The sequence below is a fragment of the Grus americana genome, chromosome 4, assembly GCF_028858705.1.
Source record: "Grus americana isolate bGruAme1 chromosome 4, bGruAme1.mat, whole genome shotgun sequence".
Lineage (NCBI taxonomy): Eukaryota > Metazoa > Chordata > Aves > Gruiformes > Gruidae > Grus > Grus americana.
This window is the reverse complement of record NC_072855.1, coordinates 57,476,198-57,490,139: the sequence shown is the minus strand read 5'-3', so window position 1 is coordinate 57,490,139 and position 13,942 is coordinate 57,476,198. Positions and strand designations below refer to the sequence as shown.

General features: G+C 38.3%; 1 protein-coding gene across 1 annotated transcript in view; it reads left to right on the top strand.

The window, feature by feature from the left end:
• The window catches only part of COL25A1 (collagen type XXV alpha 1 chain), a 314,927-nt gene that overhangs the window by 188,790 nt on the left and 112,195 nt on the right, over positions 1–13,942 (top strand). Inside the window, exon 5 of the mRNA XM_054824657.1 lies at positions 10,771–10,788. Within this exon, the coding sequence (XP_054680632.1) occupies positions 10,771–10,788 (18 nt within the window). The remainder of the gene's footprint in view (positions 1–10,770; positions 10,789–13,942) is intronic.

Sequence of the window (13,942 nt, the reverse complement as noted above, 5' to 3'; positions counted from 1 at the left end):
TTTGGAATACATTTATACTTACTTGGCAATCTCCAGGTGATGATCCATCTAGCTGAGTTTTGTGTCTCGGGTAGTAGCTAATATGAACTGCTTGAGGGAAGAATTCAGGAAATTCTGAAATGGACTTCTTTGGAAGAGCCTTGTGGTGCTTCATTTGTCTTTGTCAGTAATTTTGCACTTTCTGGGAAAGGGGTTTTAGATAGCAGGCTCATCTTTCTTGTACTCTTGTAGTTCATTCTTTTCACAGTAAAGTTTTCTCCAGCCCAAATGATCTGAATTAGTTGGGTTTTTTTCAGTAATGTCCTGATTGCTGGCCAGAGAGACTTGTTGCAGATTGATTTCGTGCCTTTTTTCTCGCCCAAGCTTGGAGCAAGTGACTTCTGTACCTGGGCTGTTAGCTCATATTGCTCTTAACGGCAATCACTTCCAGTCATTGAAAAAGAACTAATCATGTTTCATCAGAAGGAGGAATTTAGCTAGCTGACGTGCTTATCATACTCACTGCCCACACAGGCTCTGAACCAAAACTTCACTAAAAAGAAATCTCATCAGACTTGCTAGGAATTATATATCCTTGCTAGGAATACCATATTACATCTAATTAGCCAGCCTTGATAAACTTGTAATTAACTGGAGAGGAAAAGAAAGACATGGAGATCCATCATTTTAATGGTATCGTGATGAGGAAACCTGACAGCTGGGGGTTTTTTAACTTCTCTCAATCTTGAACTAAAACAGGTGACTTGAATAGGCACTGTGTCATCTTTCCCCGTACCTGAAATTAGTGGGGATGATCTGCAAACCTGCTGTTTGAAACACATTTTCTTTTTTCTTTCTTCTTTTTTTTTTTTTTAAATACAGGTATTTTTAAACTCAGTCTGACATAGTAACTGGCATGCAGCTCGTACAGCTGCTGTAAAGCTCGATTCCTGCTTTCTTCTGAATCTCCTTTTGTAATGTATTGTCATAAGAGATTTTCAGGCAGCTGCAAGTAACAATTTAACAATCAGCTTCCTGTAGATTGTTTAGAAATGTGGGATAATTTAGTCACATAATTTTATCAGGATAAGTGTTTCTGAATTCTGAAATGCTGATGTGATAGTCTAAATTAGTATACCTTAAAACTGCCAAATGTGTGATCTAAAAGATTTTTGAAAATTACTGGGGGATACCTTAAAATGTGATTTTTTAAATTTTTTTTTTTTTGACAACTGAGTGCCAAATCACACTCTTATTATAGTCAATGTGAAAACTCATTTTTAATTAATTGCACTACAAACTGAGTCCAGAAAATACTTGTATGCTGACCAACTTTGGCTATGGCATTGTTATATCTCACTAACTTTATTTGTTGGGCCAACACTGCCCATCAGAGATGTTGAAATAACCTCGGCCACTTATTTGTGCCAGGAAGTTCCAGTAAATTGGAACATAATGTAGCATGGTGTCACTGGGGCTCCGTTCAGTTTTCTGCGTTCATGTCTCTCTCTGAGATGCAGGTGTTTCTGTACTAGTTTTGTATATAAAGAGCATTTCAGACACCTATGGTCTGCACTGGGAGAGAGAGTTTTTGCCAAAATACTTGATTTCACACTGAATAGTCAGGAAAAACAATGAGACATCAAAGTCTGAGGAATCATTACACATTTGGAGATGATAATTAGCCTGCTTGTAATTTATTTATACACAAAACTAGAATTCGCGTAATTTGCAATGTCAAAAGAATGTATTTGCAATAAATACATTTCTCTGCATGCTTCCAACCTACCAAAATTCTGCACTGTTAAAATATGCCAATCCACTTTACCTGAAGACAAAAAAAACCCTAAAAACTTCCTTTAGCTAGAGGGCGGTCTACATTTTATAAAGAAGAAATTATGTCTGTTTTCTGTTTATGATGTATCTCCTGGTTCACAAGTCAGTCTTCTGAAGAAGAAATTTTCCTAAATGAAAAGGATTACTGAAGGATGAGTGGAGAAGTTAAGAGTAAGAAGATAAACTGAATCTTCCTCTTTTCCTTCCCTTGGAAGATTCTTTTATCACATAGTAGATTTCAACATGCGATATCTTTATTTATCTTCACTTTTCACTCAGAATTTTCCGAAAAAATGAATATTTCGGTAAAGCTGCCTAGAGTAATAATACTGGCTATCCTTTTGATAGAAACACTAAAGTTTTTTGATGCATTTGCTAATGTATTCAATTTCTAACAATAGCCCCTAAAACTCTTAAGATACTTACCTCTAGAGTAACCCATATGTAAAAAGATACTGCTTAAACAGAAAGCAACCGTTTTGTGTAGCATGCAAAATTTGACTTAAAATATATTTCTTTGAGAAACATTACATTTATGGTATTCTTGAGGAGTGGAAGCTACTTTTCACAAAACCAGACCAAAATGGCGCTCGTATTCCACTCTCTCCCACGTGTAGTCTCTGTCCATATTAGGGTTATTAGATAGGTAGTGAGTGGTAAGTAAATAGTTGGGTATTGTTTGGAAAAAAAAAATATACTGAACAAACATCTTTGCTTTTGAAGATCTTGGAAAAGAGTCTACGTAATACTGTACGTAAATATCCAATAGCATACATTAAAAATGGCAGTGGAAACCTAGAAAGGAAATGCATAGTCCCGAGGAAACATTTTCAATACCATCTGTAGGATTCGCAGTAAGCGAACAAATAGCGTACGTGTCTGTTGTATAAACCTACTCGTTCCCTCCTCTTTCAGGATGCATTGTCGTGTTTTCTAAAGTGTTTAATGGGGATTGTGTTACAGAAGACCGTGTCTTTGGCACTTGTCAAAAAATTCCTGCTAATCTGTAGTAGCAGTTATTTAGAGAGCAAAGCAGAAAGTAGTTTGAATTATATAGTACGCGACAATCGAGTTTAAGTCAAAGACAGACTATAGTTTGAAGTCTTCCTTTCGAAATGAGTGAAAATGTCTTTGAGTATTCCGTGAGACTTCCGGTGGAATCACGTACTGAATTTCAATAAACACTGTCATGTATGGGATTTTTCTCAGTGCAGTATGAAGTAGCCTCATGTACTCTTTCAGCTCATCTTTCTCACCCAGCCTGTATCAGTTGTGGAATTCTGATTGCTTCCATTTTTGAAAAGTGTCTTCTCTCTCTTTCCAGCACTAGAAAGAAGTAATTGAGGAAAGAAGGAAATGACCATATTTTGCTGTTAAATATTTAGTATTTTTATAACAGAAGAATATTATTCATTTTCACAGTAACGACTTCTTATCTTCAGAGATAGTTCTGTTTTTTTTTCTCCTGTAGGGCAGTATGTCTCAAGTTTCTCTTTCTTCTCCTATTCTATAAAGCAAATCCCAGAAGATTTTCCCAGACTTCAAACCAAATGATCGTGATACAAATGGAATCATGGGGGAAATTCCTATCATTTTCTGTTGTGAGCAGGTGCTTCTCTTTATCCTACTGGGAATTTCCGATTCTTCTTTACCAAGACTTTTCAAGATGCTACGTGTAGTCCTTTAATTCAAGTGAAGGAGCTACGTAGCATGGATAAAGAGCAGGCAAAAATTTAACAGTAGTTAAAATACCTGTCTTTGTAAGGGAGCACAAATAGTATTGTTTTTCTATGCTAGGAAGAGATGCACTGAAAACAGTGCTTATATGCAAAATACAAGCACTGCTACAGCTGCAAGAGCTGTTGGCTGGTCCCTCTAAGCCAACAGTTTGACCCTGTAATGAATTTTCCTTCCACAAATACTTGTATAATTCTTTTCTGTATTCATTCATCATAAGAATAATTAAATCTTTTGGGCTAAGCTTGCAGTAGACCAAACAGTTAAATTTAGCTGCTGGCCCACAGAGCCCTCTGGGGAACTTTATATACTTACCATGACCTTATGGTTGAGTGTTTTAACTGGTGATAACTGTAGTTTGCTTTCTAGAAGTAAATGTAATCATAGCCAGGGTTCAGCTCAGACTTCGTTTTTGCACCTGCAACAGACTCTGTGTGTAAATATTACTTAGATAAATATCCCGTGGTACAGTGCTAGAAAAATCTGGGAAAGCTAATAATTTGCAGGCTTGCCTTGATTTTTGGGGTGTACAGTGCCATATTTAGAAATTTGCTAAATAACTATGAGAAAATTAGTAAGTCCTGTATGTGTGCTGCACTTGCGGGATCAAGAGGCACTGAGGAAGCATAATAATAAGAGCTGTCCTGTTAATGCGCTGGAAAGCATCGCTTTCTTTATTGGATACCAGGGAAGAAGTGTCACAACATTTGAAAGCTATGGTAGGCCGTCTCAAGAGTCACAAACTTTCCCAGGACATCAGCACATAAAAAAGGTGATGGTCATGCAGATAACCAGGATGCTGGTGACCTGCTTTACTCTCTCAGCACGTCATCTGCTCATGATGTGACAGGAAACGACGGCAAGAGCTGGAGGGAAGGAGAGATAAAGGGTTTTATTCCCGAAGGCCTGCCCAGACACAGTAACTTGTTATGGGATCTGACAAGTAGGCTAGTGCCCAGGCTTCTTAGCCAATGAAGTACCAAAAATCATGAATTTCACAATATGTAGATCTAACTGATGTCCTCTTTCTTACTAAGAATGTCTGGAGTTTTTAGCAGAGTCCATGGTCTAGGCTGGAAGAGGATGGATAGCTAGGGAACTCACTAGATTGATATGGCGTCACTTTTGCATGGTGTTTATTGCTTTCTTGATAGTTGGTTCAACTGACTCATTCGTGTGACCTGCTAGCGATAGTGCAGAAGGTAGAGTACACAGTAATGGGTGAAGGGGTCAGCAGAACCACTGCAGACCTGATTTGGACTAAACTATTACACTTTGAGTTCTGCTCACAAGCCGAACTAGTGCTCAGAAAGGGGGAAGAAGGCAGCAAGGATAAAATGGGTCAACATAAAACCAGCAAATACGTTATGTGCTGTCTTCTCATCAACAGCGACCCAAATCAAGCTGTGGGAGCGATCAGCCCTAGCAGGCCGTGTGCCTGGGGAAGGCAATCTTGAGAGAGTGCCTGGGAAGCCCCAGGAGGAAAGCTGTCAGCGTTTACGAGAAAACTTCTTTCCAGCAGCTGTAAACTAGTGCCCCTTTCGCATGGGGCCAAGACTCGAAAGCTCACAGTTTCAGCCTAACAGAGGAATTTAATGGCAGAAACAACTTCTCTGCCTGCTCTTATTCCATTCTCAGTGAAAGGTAACTTGACTGTTTGTTTGTCAGAAGACGTAGCAATTAAACATTAAATTTAAAATTAATCAGACTTTTTCTAGCCCTCTTCTCTCTCATCTGATCACCTAAACATGCAGTTGATCTGGAAACTGAGGTACAACAGTGTACATCCACGTTAAATCCTTTCTAGAATTTGCATCCGTATAACTGGAATCAACCTCTGGACTCTGAAGGAAATAAGTAACTCGTAAAGTATCAGCATGGATAATTCCATGTTTCCCAATGGAAAAAAAAGCAGGATAAGACACAGAACTTCTTGGCCGAAGCATAGGCGGAGATCTTTAGTACCTCAGTCAACTGCATGAGCTGAAATTTCTTCTTGACCATCATTACTATGATGTTAATTTAAATACAGATTAGTAATGAGATTTTAAGTATTTACTCTTTTCATCTTGCAACCATGTGATAAGAACATTCAGTACGTAGGCTACCTATTCCATTTTCTCAGTTATTTAAAGAAAAATACACAAGTTAGATGCATTATTTCATATGTTTGGTTATGTTGTGCCACTGGGATTTGCCAAACTAACAATTTTTTTATTGCATGTTGAACTTGTTAAACACCGGCTATTGCCTGGCTGCTTCTCACCATGCTGTTTTTATTAATTCTGTCTTAGATCTGCTTCTTTTGTTGTTTCTTTTCTGTGTCTTCATTCTCAAAATATCTTTAACTGCCGACATAGAGTTATTAATCTTTTAAAGCCCACAGTATTCCCCAAGTCTGTATATTTTTCCTTATCTTCAGTGTTCCTCTGATTTAACTGTTCCATTTTGTTTTGACTTTTGATTATCCCAGGGTCCGATTGGTATGGATGGAAAGCTGGTAGGTGATTTGTTCAAAACCAGTGTAATTTAGGTCTTGCACATATTCCCTCTTTGCTTTTTTAATTGCTCATGCTGAAATGTATATTAATCACATATTGGCTTCCTCAGCATAACTTATTTCAACCTCAGTAGCGTAGTTTTTAACGGAGTGCCAAAGCCACTTCAGTCTTTCGTGTCTGCCCAAGGAAATGGAGGTCAGCCACGCTACTCCTGTTTCCTTATCATTTTCTATTTGGATTAGAGTGGAAGGCAGGTGCTCCTGCTTGGGTCCTCTGTCCAGAGAATGCTCCACAAGGGTAGTTTGGTGGTGCCTTTCAAACAGCAGGATATTTTTTCTGACCACATGTCCGTGGCTCTTGCTAGTTTCCTTTTCCCACGGGTTCTTCATTTTTGTTTTAATTTCTCTGCCTGGATTTTGTTGGCTGATTAGATCTGAACAGCCCCGTGTCTCATTTTAAACACATTTGTATGCTATCCCAGATATTCTTTAGGAACGTGCTACTTGAATTAAGTTAGAAATAACCTTTAATTTTATACAATGCATTTGTAAATATGTTTGTATTTGTGTATCCATATATTTGAATGTATGAGCCTGGAAGTTTATGTTTCCAGCTCTTTAAAGATTGAAATAATGAAAAAGATGTGAAAATCCAGTTTCTGCACTTTCTCATGTTACTGTTTTTGCTCCCTGTCTCTTTCTCTTTTCCAGGACGGCCCTTTTCTTCAATACCTTGAACACTTCTTTTCTTTTCTGTCCTTTTATTTACTACAAACCTCGTTTCCTCTGCAAGCTCAACTTGCTAACTTGTAGTGTCATCTTCCATTTTCTTCTCTTAAGACTTTTTCCTGTGCTCCTTGAGATCTCTTTCTACTGTTAAGTACCGGTTCTGCAAAGTTCGCAGCCTCCAGTCAATAGGCTTTTTCTTTATTCTTCTCTTGTAGCGGATTGATAGCTTACCTGTTGACTTCAGCTAGACCTGGCTATACTATATATCTTTTCTTTTTCTTTTAGTATCATTTACATAGCAGCAGCTAATATTAAGTTCAATTGCTAGGAAGGGATTAACTATCAACCTAGAAGACCTGCCATCATGGTAGTTAGAATAGGCTGCCAAACCTAACCCCTTTCTTTCCTGCAAGATAGCATATTAAGTCAGTAAATAGGAATATAGAAGAAAAAATTGTTCTGAAGTTTTTGCTGAAACTATGACTTATTTTGCAGCTATACCCAGTGTACTCAGATTTTTTTAATAAATAAATAAATAAAAAGCAGCAATAGTAATGGATAATCAAGTACATGAGCAATGAGTTTCAAAGCAACAGCCACTAAAATACGCCCGATCACTTACGGGTGTTGGGACTGGCCTGTAAATGCGTGCAAAGAACAGCAGTCAGTTGGTAGCCACAGTCGATGAATCAATTTTACAGTACGTAACGCATTTGAACAGAGAGATGTTTATTAGGAAAAAAATTGGAGCAATGCTGACTTTTCAGTCTTGATGAGTATTTTCACCCTGGTTTTTTATCTAAAATTTAGATAAATACTTCCAGCTAAAACATTGTAATCCGCTAGTAACATGCATTGGGAACAATTTATGCAGCAGTGAGACAGAGCGATTTCAGAAATCCTGGAGCCCTTTCGGGGAACGCAAACGTATTAGTTGAGATTGAGCTTGCTCAAGTGAGTTACAATAACAGATTGTACTCGTGTTAGAGGATTTTTTAATGAACACAAAAGTAACTCGTAGAACTTTATTCCTGACCCTTTCACAACATACAAAATGAGAGAAGGCAAAATGAACAGGCTCTCCTTTGCCTCCCACCCTCTGAGTAGTTGTTGTGTGCCAGTGACCCTTTACAATGAAAAAAGTCAGTACTGCGATGCCTCTTTCTACCTGCACGTTTGTAAGCAAAGCTGACGAGTTCCATAAGATAGCGCTTGCTGCTTCCTCTGGTTACTGTCACTTACTGGATCGTTAGTGAGAAGGGAAAGTTATACCGTAACTGCAGCAGCTAGTAGGGCAAGGAGTATCTAAGAGTATACAAAAATATCGATGGATTTGGAGCAACGGAAAAAAATTGAAAATAATTACTTTCACCAGTGCAAAGTTCCTTCCATGTTGAAGGAGCTTATAGTCAACAGGATAAAAAATTCCTACTACGAGTACTTTTGTATTCAGCATCTCCATTTACAGTTAAATGCAGGATTATTGCAATATTGACAGCATATATAAGCGAAGAGTAATGCAACTATTACATTGCCCGTTACCTTATCGAGTTCTGTGTCACCGTGAAGAACAATTGTCCTATAAAAATTCAGTTTCCAGCTTTCCCCTCTCTGTGCTGCAGACATGATAAAAGAGTAATTATAAATGCACAGTAAGAAGAAGGCAAACTGGTAATGTTGTTGAGATTGAGAGTAGAAAACTTTCATGGGAGCATGATTCTATCCCTGACGTTCAATTCAGGGTACGTTTGTTTTATTTGTGTATGTCCCTTACACATACAGCATGTACCATGTGGACACTTAGTAGCCTATATGTCTAAGTTAGATTGAAGAAAAAAGTGTCAGTTTTCACATTTTTTGTTTAAACATATATATCTATATTCCGTTTATTTGCTTTCTACTGCTTTAAATCAACATTAGTTGAAACATTTTGGTAATTTCAGACTTTCACTTAAGTTTATACATATATGCCTTGGAGACAGTCTTTAATGATTTGGTGAAAATGTATTGCAACTTTAGATCTGCTTGTGAGAAGAAGCGTATTGTGAGTTTGTATAGAAAAGTTTGCATGCGCAGGTCTCAGTTTAGTTAGTTTATACAAATTTATTGTACAGGCTGTCCAGTATTGCATCAGTAAGCAATTTCTGATGATTTTAGGATTAGGTATAGCATATAATATCTTAAAACCTGCTGTGATGGGAAGATTGAGGTAAAGGCAGAGTGCTGAGGAGTCCCAACTGTATTCATTAACCCAGTGTGATGTGTACCTTCATAGAACTGACTAATTCAGAAAATTTTACTTCATATTGGAACTGGTAAACCTCAGCCAGTATTTTTTTTATTTGAAAAACTCTATAGTGCAGTGTTGTTGTAAGGCACTAATACAAAACTGCAGCATCTACAACAAGGAATGCTTTAGGCTGCCTTCAGTGTAAGGATTAGATAGCCACAATAATTCTGTATTTTGCCATGATTCCTCTGTAACATTATTTCTAATGTTTCTTATTTAAAAAAAAAAATCTTTAAAAACTTGTATGTGAATTAAAATATGTTTTTCTGGTTTTTAATTTAGCACAAAAAATATTATTAATTACTTAAAAAAAAAAGCATTTCTTTTCAGCTGCTTTTCTTGTAGGCGATAGTTCCCAGTTGAAATGCTTTTCCCTCCACCCCCCCACCCCCCCTCCTCCTTTAAAATCACACAGAATCACAGAATGGTTGAAGTTGGAAGGGACCACTGGACTTCATCTGGTGTTACCTCTCTGATCAAGCAGAGCCATCTAAAGCAGGTTGCCCAGGATGGTGTCCAGACAGCTTGTGAATATCTCCAGTCTCCCTGGGCAACCTCTGCCAGTGCTTCGTTATCCTCACAGTAAAAAAGCATCTCCCGATGTTCAGACGGAAGAGTTTCAACTCTGTGTAGCAGTACCTCCTAGCTAAAGTGAAGAGGTTTTATAGGACTTGTAAGAAGTCTCCATGCTCAGTTTCTTTCAGCAAAAGGAAATTGTAGTTTGAATTCAACTGAAATATCAATGAAGTGTCATGAAACACTAGCAGCTAAGCTACCCCTAGGAGTTTAAGAAATTCTCTCTTTATAGGGAGAAATTTGTAAATATTTGTCTCTGTCTGACAGTGTGAGCTGATTGTCTTGGTGGCTGTAGTTTGTTGTCACAACTACTGTACTGTTTTGTAATACAATTCAGCTTCACGCAAATAATTTGTAATGAGTGGGCTAGAATAACCAATGGCTTTCACTGGCTTTCCTAGGCTAGGGACCTTAGTGAAAGGAAGTCTGCTCTGTAAGGGCTTGCAGCAACAAGCAATACGTACAACTCCTCACCGTGCAGAGGGTGCCTCTCCATTTGGCCAGGCTCGGTCCAAAGGTGATGTTGATAAATAAGGGAGAGGAAATGTATCAGCTGCCCCTTGGGCTGACTGACAAGGGTTCGCCTAATGATGACTTGCTGGTTTAAATATTGGTTTATACTTGCTTAAAACTGTGGTGCTTGCAGCAATGGCAAAAAGACTATTGTTTGCCCAGCAATGTGTTCCTCCAGTTTTCAGACTTTGTTCATTCAACAGGCAGTAATTAGCACCTCCTTGAAACATGGGGGTGATCAATAACAGAGAAAAAGCACCCAATATCTACCTCTAAATCAGCTAAGCATCTGTGGATTCTTTCTCACTTGAGAATGATTAAATTAGGTCTTTTAAAATTTCTAAATTGTATTGTTCTATCTAAAGTATGAAGTTTCTCAAATGCAGGTTCAATGATGTGTTACTGTAATTTATTTCTGGAATGAGTTCATCAATTTGAATTAAAATATTCAAAATTCATTATAGACTTAAGAGTGCAGAATCTGATTTCAATACAGTTACTGGATTTGTTGTTATCATCTTATTAGAGAGCACTGTAACTATTTGCTGCTATTTAAGGAGTAAATCCTTGTCATAACTTTCAATAACCTTATCTTTTTCTTGTTTTTCAGGGTCAGCCTGGTCCTCAAGTAAGTGCCATTTTATTTTCCTACATGAGTTCAGGCTAAGTATAGGGCCCACCAAACTCGGGTTATCCACAAAGTATTTTGATGGGGTTTTTAATCCTACTGTAATAAGGTGGAAACTGGTAACCATTGCATAATTCAGCAAGGCAAATATTTCCCAAGAAAGAAACATGGGCCCCCCCATATGGTTGTCTGAGATCCCTCAGCTGTTTGACCAGATGGTGGGGTTAACAATGTAATACTGAATAAAGCAAATCTCCTAACTATGGCTTGAAACTTTGCCACCTAACTTTAAAGCAAGATAAAATAACTTAGCAAATGTGTAGCAAATGTAATACTTCAACTGCTTATTAATCACATGCTAATAATGTTGCTATAATCCAGGCAGCCCTCAGTTATTTTAAATATTGCACTGCTAGCTATTTTGATTAATTATATACACTTCTTTGAATTAGTTCTGCTTTATTTAAGAATAGTAGAACTTTGTCTTGTGAGCTGTAATTGAAGATGTGGAAATCTAGGGATCTAACTTCACTTCTAAGGTAGAAATAGACCAGCAAAAAGGAAACATTAAGTATAGAAAAAATTAAATTATTTGACTTAACAAGCAGTATAGAAATGTGAAAGAGCAAGGAAATTGGGGGGGGGGGAGGAAGGCAATGCCAAAGCCAAACTTGGTGAAATCAGTCGAAAAACTCTACCTTTTTGCATATTCAAGATGCATTATGGGAAGTAAACTCTGGTCTCTGGGACCATTTTAGCACAAGTGAGTTGCCTGAATCAGGATTTCTGTGAGGGCCTTTTATATTTCAGAATCATAGCTGAAAGTCAAAGCTTTACAGCCTTATTGACTGATAATTTTTTTAATGTAAGATTTTTTTTTTTATGGGAAGCAAGCATTTTCCTCCGGTTTTTCTTTTTTGTTTCTAATCATCGTTTCCTGTTGAAAGACAGTTTGTGTTGCAAGCCCTCATCCCACTCAGTCTGAACGCCTAGTATCCTTGCAGTGCCAGGCTCCATTTAGTAGTCTTACATGAGTAGTCCGTATGATGCTGAAAATGATGAGCCCCCTCCATACCACTTATATTTCACAGTAGGCTCTGGATGTGTGGCCTACACAGAGAGGTATCTTCAGCCTCTGTGCTGCCGGGGGTCAATGAAGAGAGAGATTGTAATTCTGTGTGGCACTCTTGCTCCGAACAAGCTCTGTTGAGGACCTGAGGCTCTTACTTGAGCCTGTGGGCTGCCCTCTAGTTGACGTTGACTTGTGCTGCCACCCGTGTCTTCTCCCTCTGGGTTTGGATCTCCACCTCCCACATTTCAGTTGCTTGGAGAGTGTCTCTTGGTTAACGCTTGTAAACAGCTTCTCAGTCTTTGGAGCTCGTATCTCTACATGAAATGCTCTGATGTAGCTGTGGGCAAAGAACCACAATGGAGATGGCAGCATTTGGTGCTAGTTCAAGGGCAGAAAGGCAGAGAAATCTTGTCGTGGTTCTAAGAGAAATGCGGTACAAACCATAGTAAAAACCCTCTAAAAATCCCTGCCCCTCCCCCAAATTGCATTAGCTTCTCTATGCCCTCCGAAAACACGTACAAGGTACCAGGACCCACAAGACTTAAGATGTAAGAATTCTCATCTTAAGTAGTTCTTCCCAGTGGAGGAACTTCCTCCCTTCCTCATCTCTGGGCCATTGCCGTTCTGAGCAACACTAACCATTATTCTTAATACTGCCTTTTCCTCCTTTTCAGCTCAGGATGCCCTTATTGTGGCAGGAGGATATATATGTACTCTGTCATTTTGACTGGCTGATTGAGTCCAGGAATAATCCTTGCAAGGGCACTGGTAAGGAAGTCACAACAGCAGGAGACAGAGGAGGATTCAGCTTTAGATCAAGATGCCTAAACCTAGAATCTTGGGTGTAGGTGTTGACACGTGAGGTGTCTAAGCACTCCTTGTACTCAGTGAAGGTTGAGTCAATACTCAGTGCACCTAGAGACCTCTTCAGCTCGTTGTAAATTCCTAGGGCTCAATTACATTGCCTGCATACAGGTGTTTGTTGCTGCATGAGATGATCCAGGGTCTCCAGCCTAGCCTCCGGCTGTCGTGTGTACAAGGGCTGGAGTCTGTGTTGGACCATTGTTGTATCTGTCAGTCATGGGCAGCTGTCTTGGATACCTAGGGAACCTCTGACATGACACTAGTTGCACACATTCGTGCCTCTTAATTACAGGTTCTGATTATAGGCAGCCACTGAATCAAATAACCATTCTGCTGAATTGCTTTCTAGCCCATGTTGACATCTATGTGTCTTAGGCAGCCACATGTAGGCTGTACATTTAGATGTCGTTCCTCAAACTGAAACCCAGATCCACATAACTTCATGAGACAACATTTTAAAAATGTTGAAAGCTGTGGTTGAAAATCTCACGTCTTTTGTTAATGATTATAAAGTATCAATGGAAAACAGAATCTATTCACATACAGATAAAATAAGTCAAAGTCCGCCCCCCCCTGCCAAGTTTCTCATTTACAAACTGCAGAAATCTCACCCACCCATGCTTGTCAGTAATTTCCCCAGTCTTAACTGTGTCCATGAGAAATCCAAAATGAAAAATACTGGTCAGTTTGGTTAGTAAGTAAAGGCTTCCTGCTTCAAAGATCAGAATTGCTATGCTGACAAAAGCAGCACTTAGAAAGTTTTTGATGTCATAGCCATATAAGTCCACACTAAGATCAAAGATAAATTCTAATCCTCTTTACATTCAGTGTTTTATTAACACCTATTCTTTTTTGCTGTGATTTTCAAAAAGTACACACTAAATTCACCCAACACATACATAATTACTGGGTACAAATATAAATTCATAACAGATCAGTAACACCTCCTGTCTTTTTAACTTCAAATTTTTACTGCTTCTTTTCTTCAAAAATACACCACACAAAAGATAACTTTGTTTCAAGTTTTCCTGTTTTAAGTAAAAAGAAGCTTTATTACAACCCTGCTTTTTTTTTTTTTCCTCCCAGAAAAAAATCATGGTTCTGTTGTATCTCTGAAACGTAAAGACCATAATCAATAGCTAAAGAATTTCTAGCATAACCTTTAAAAAAAAAAAAAAAAAAAAAAGACCTCCTTATGATTGTGGGTTTCTGTTAAAA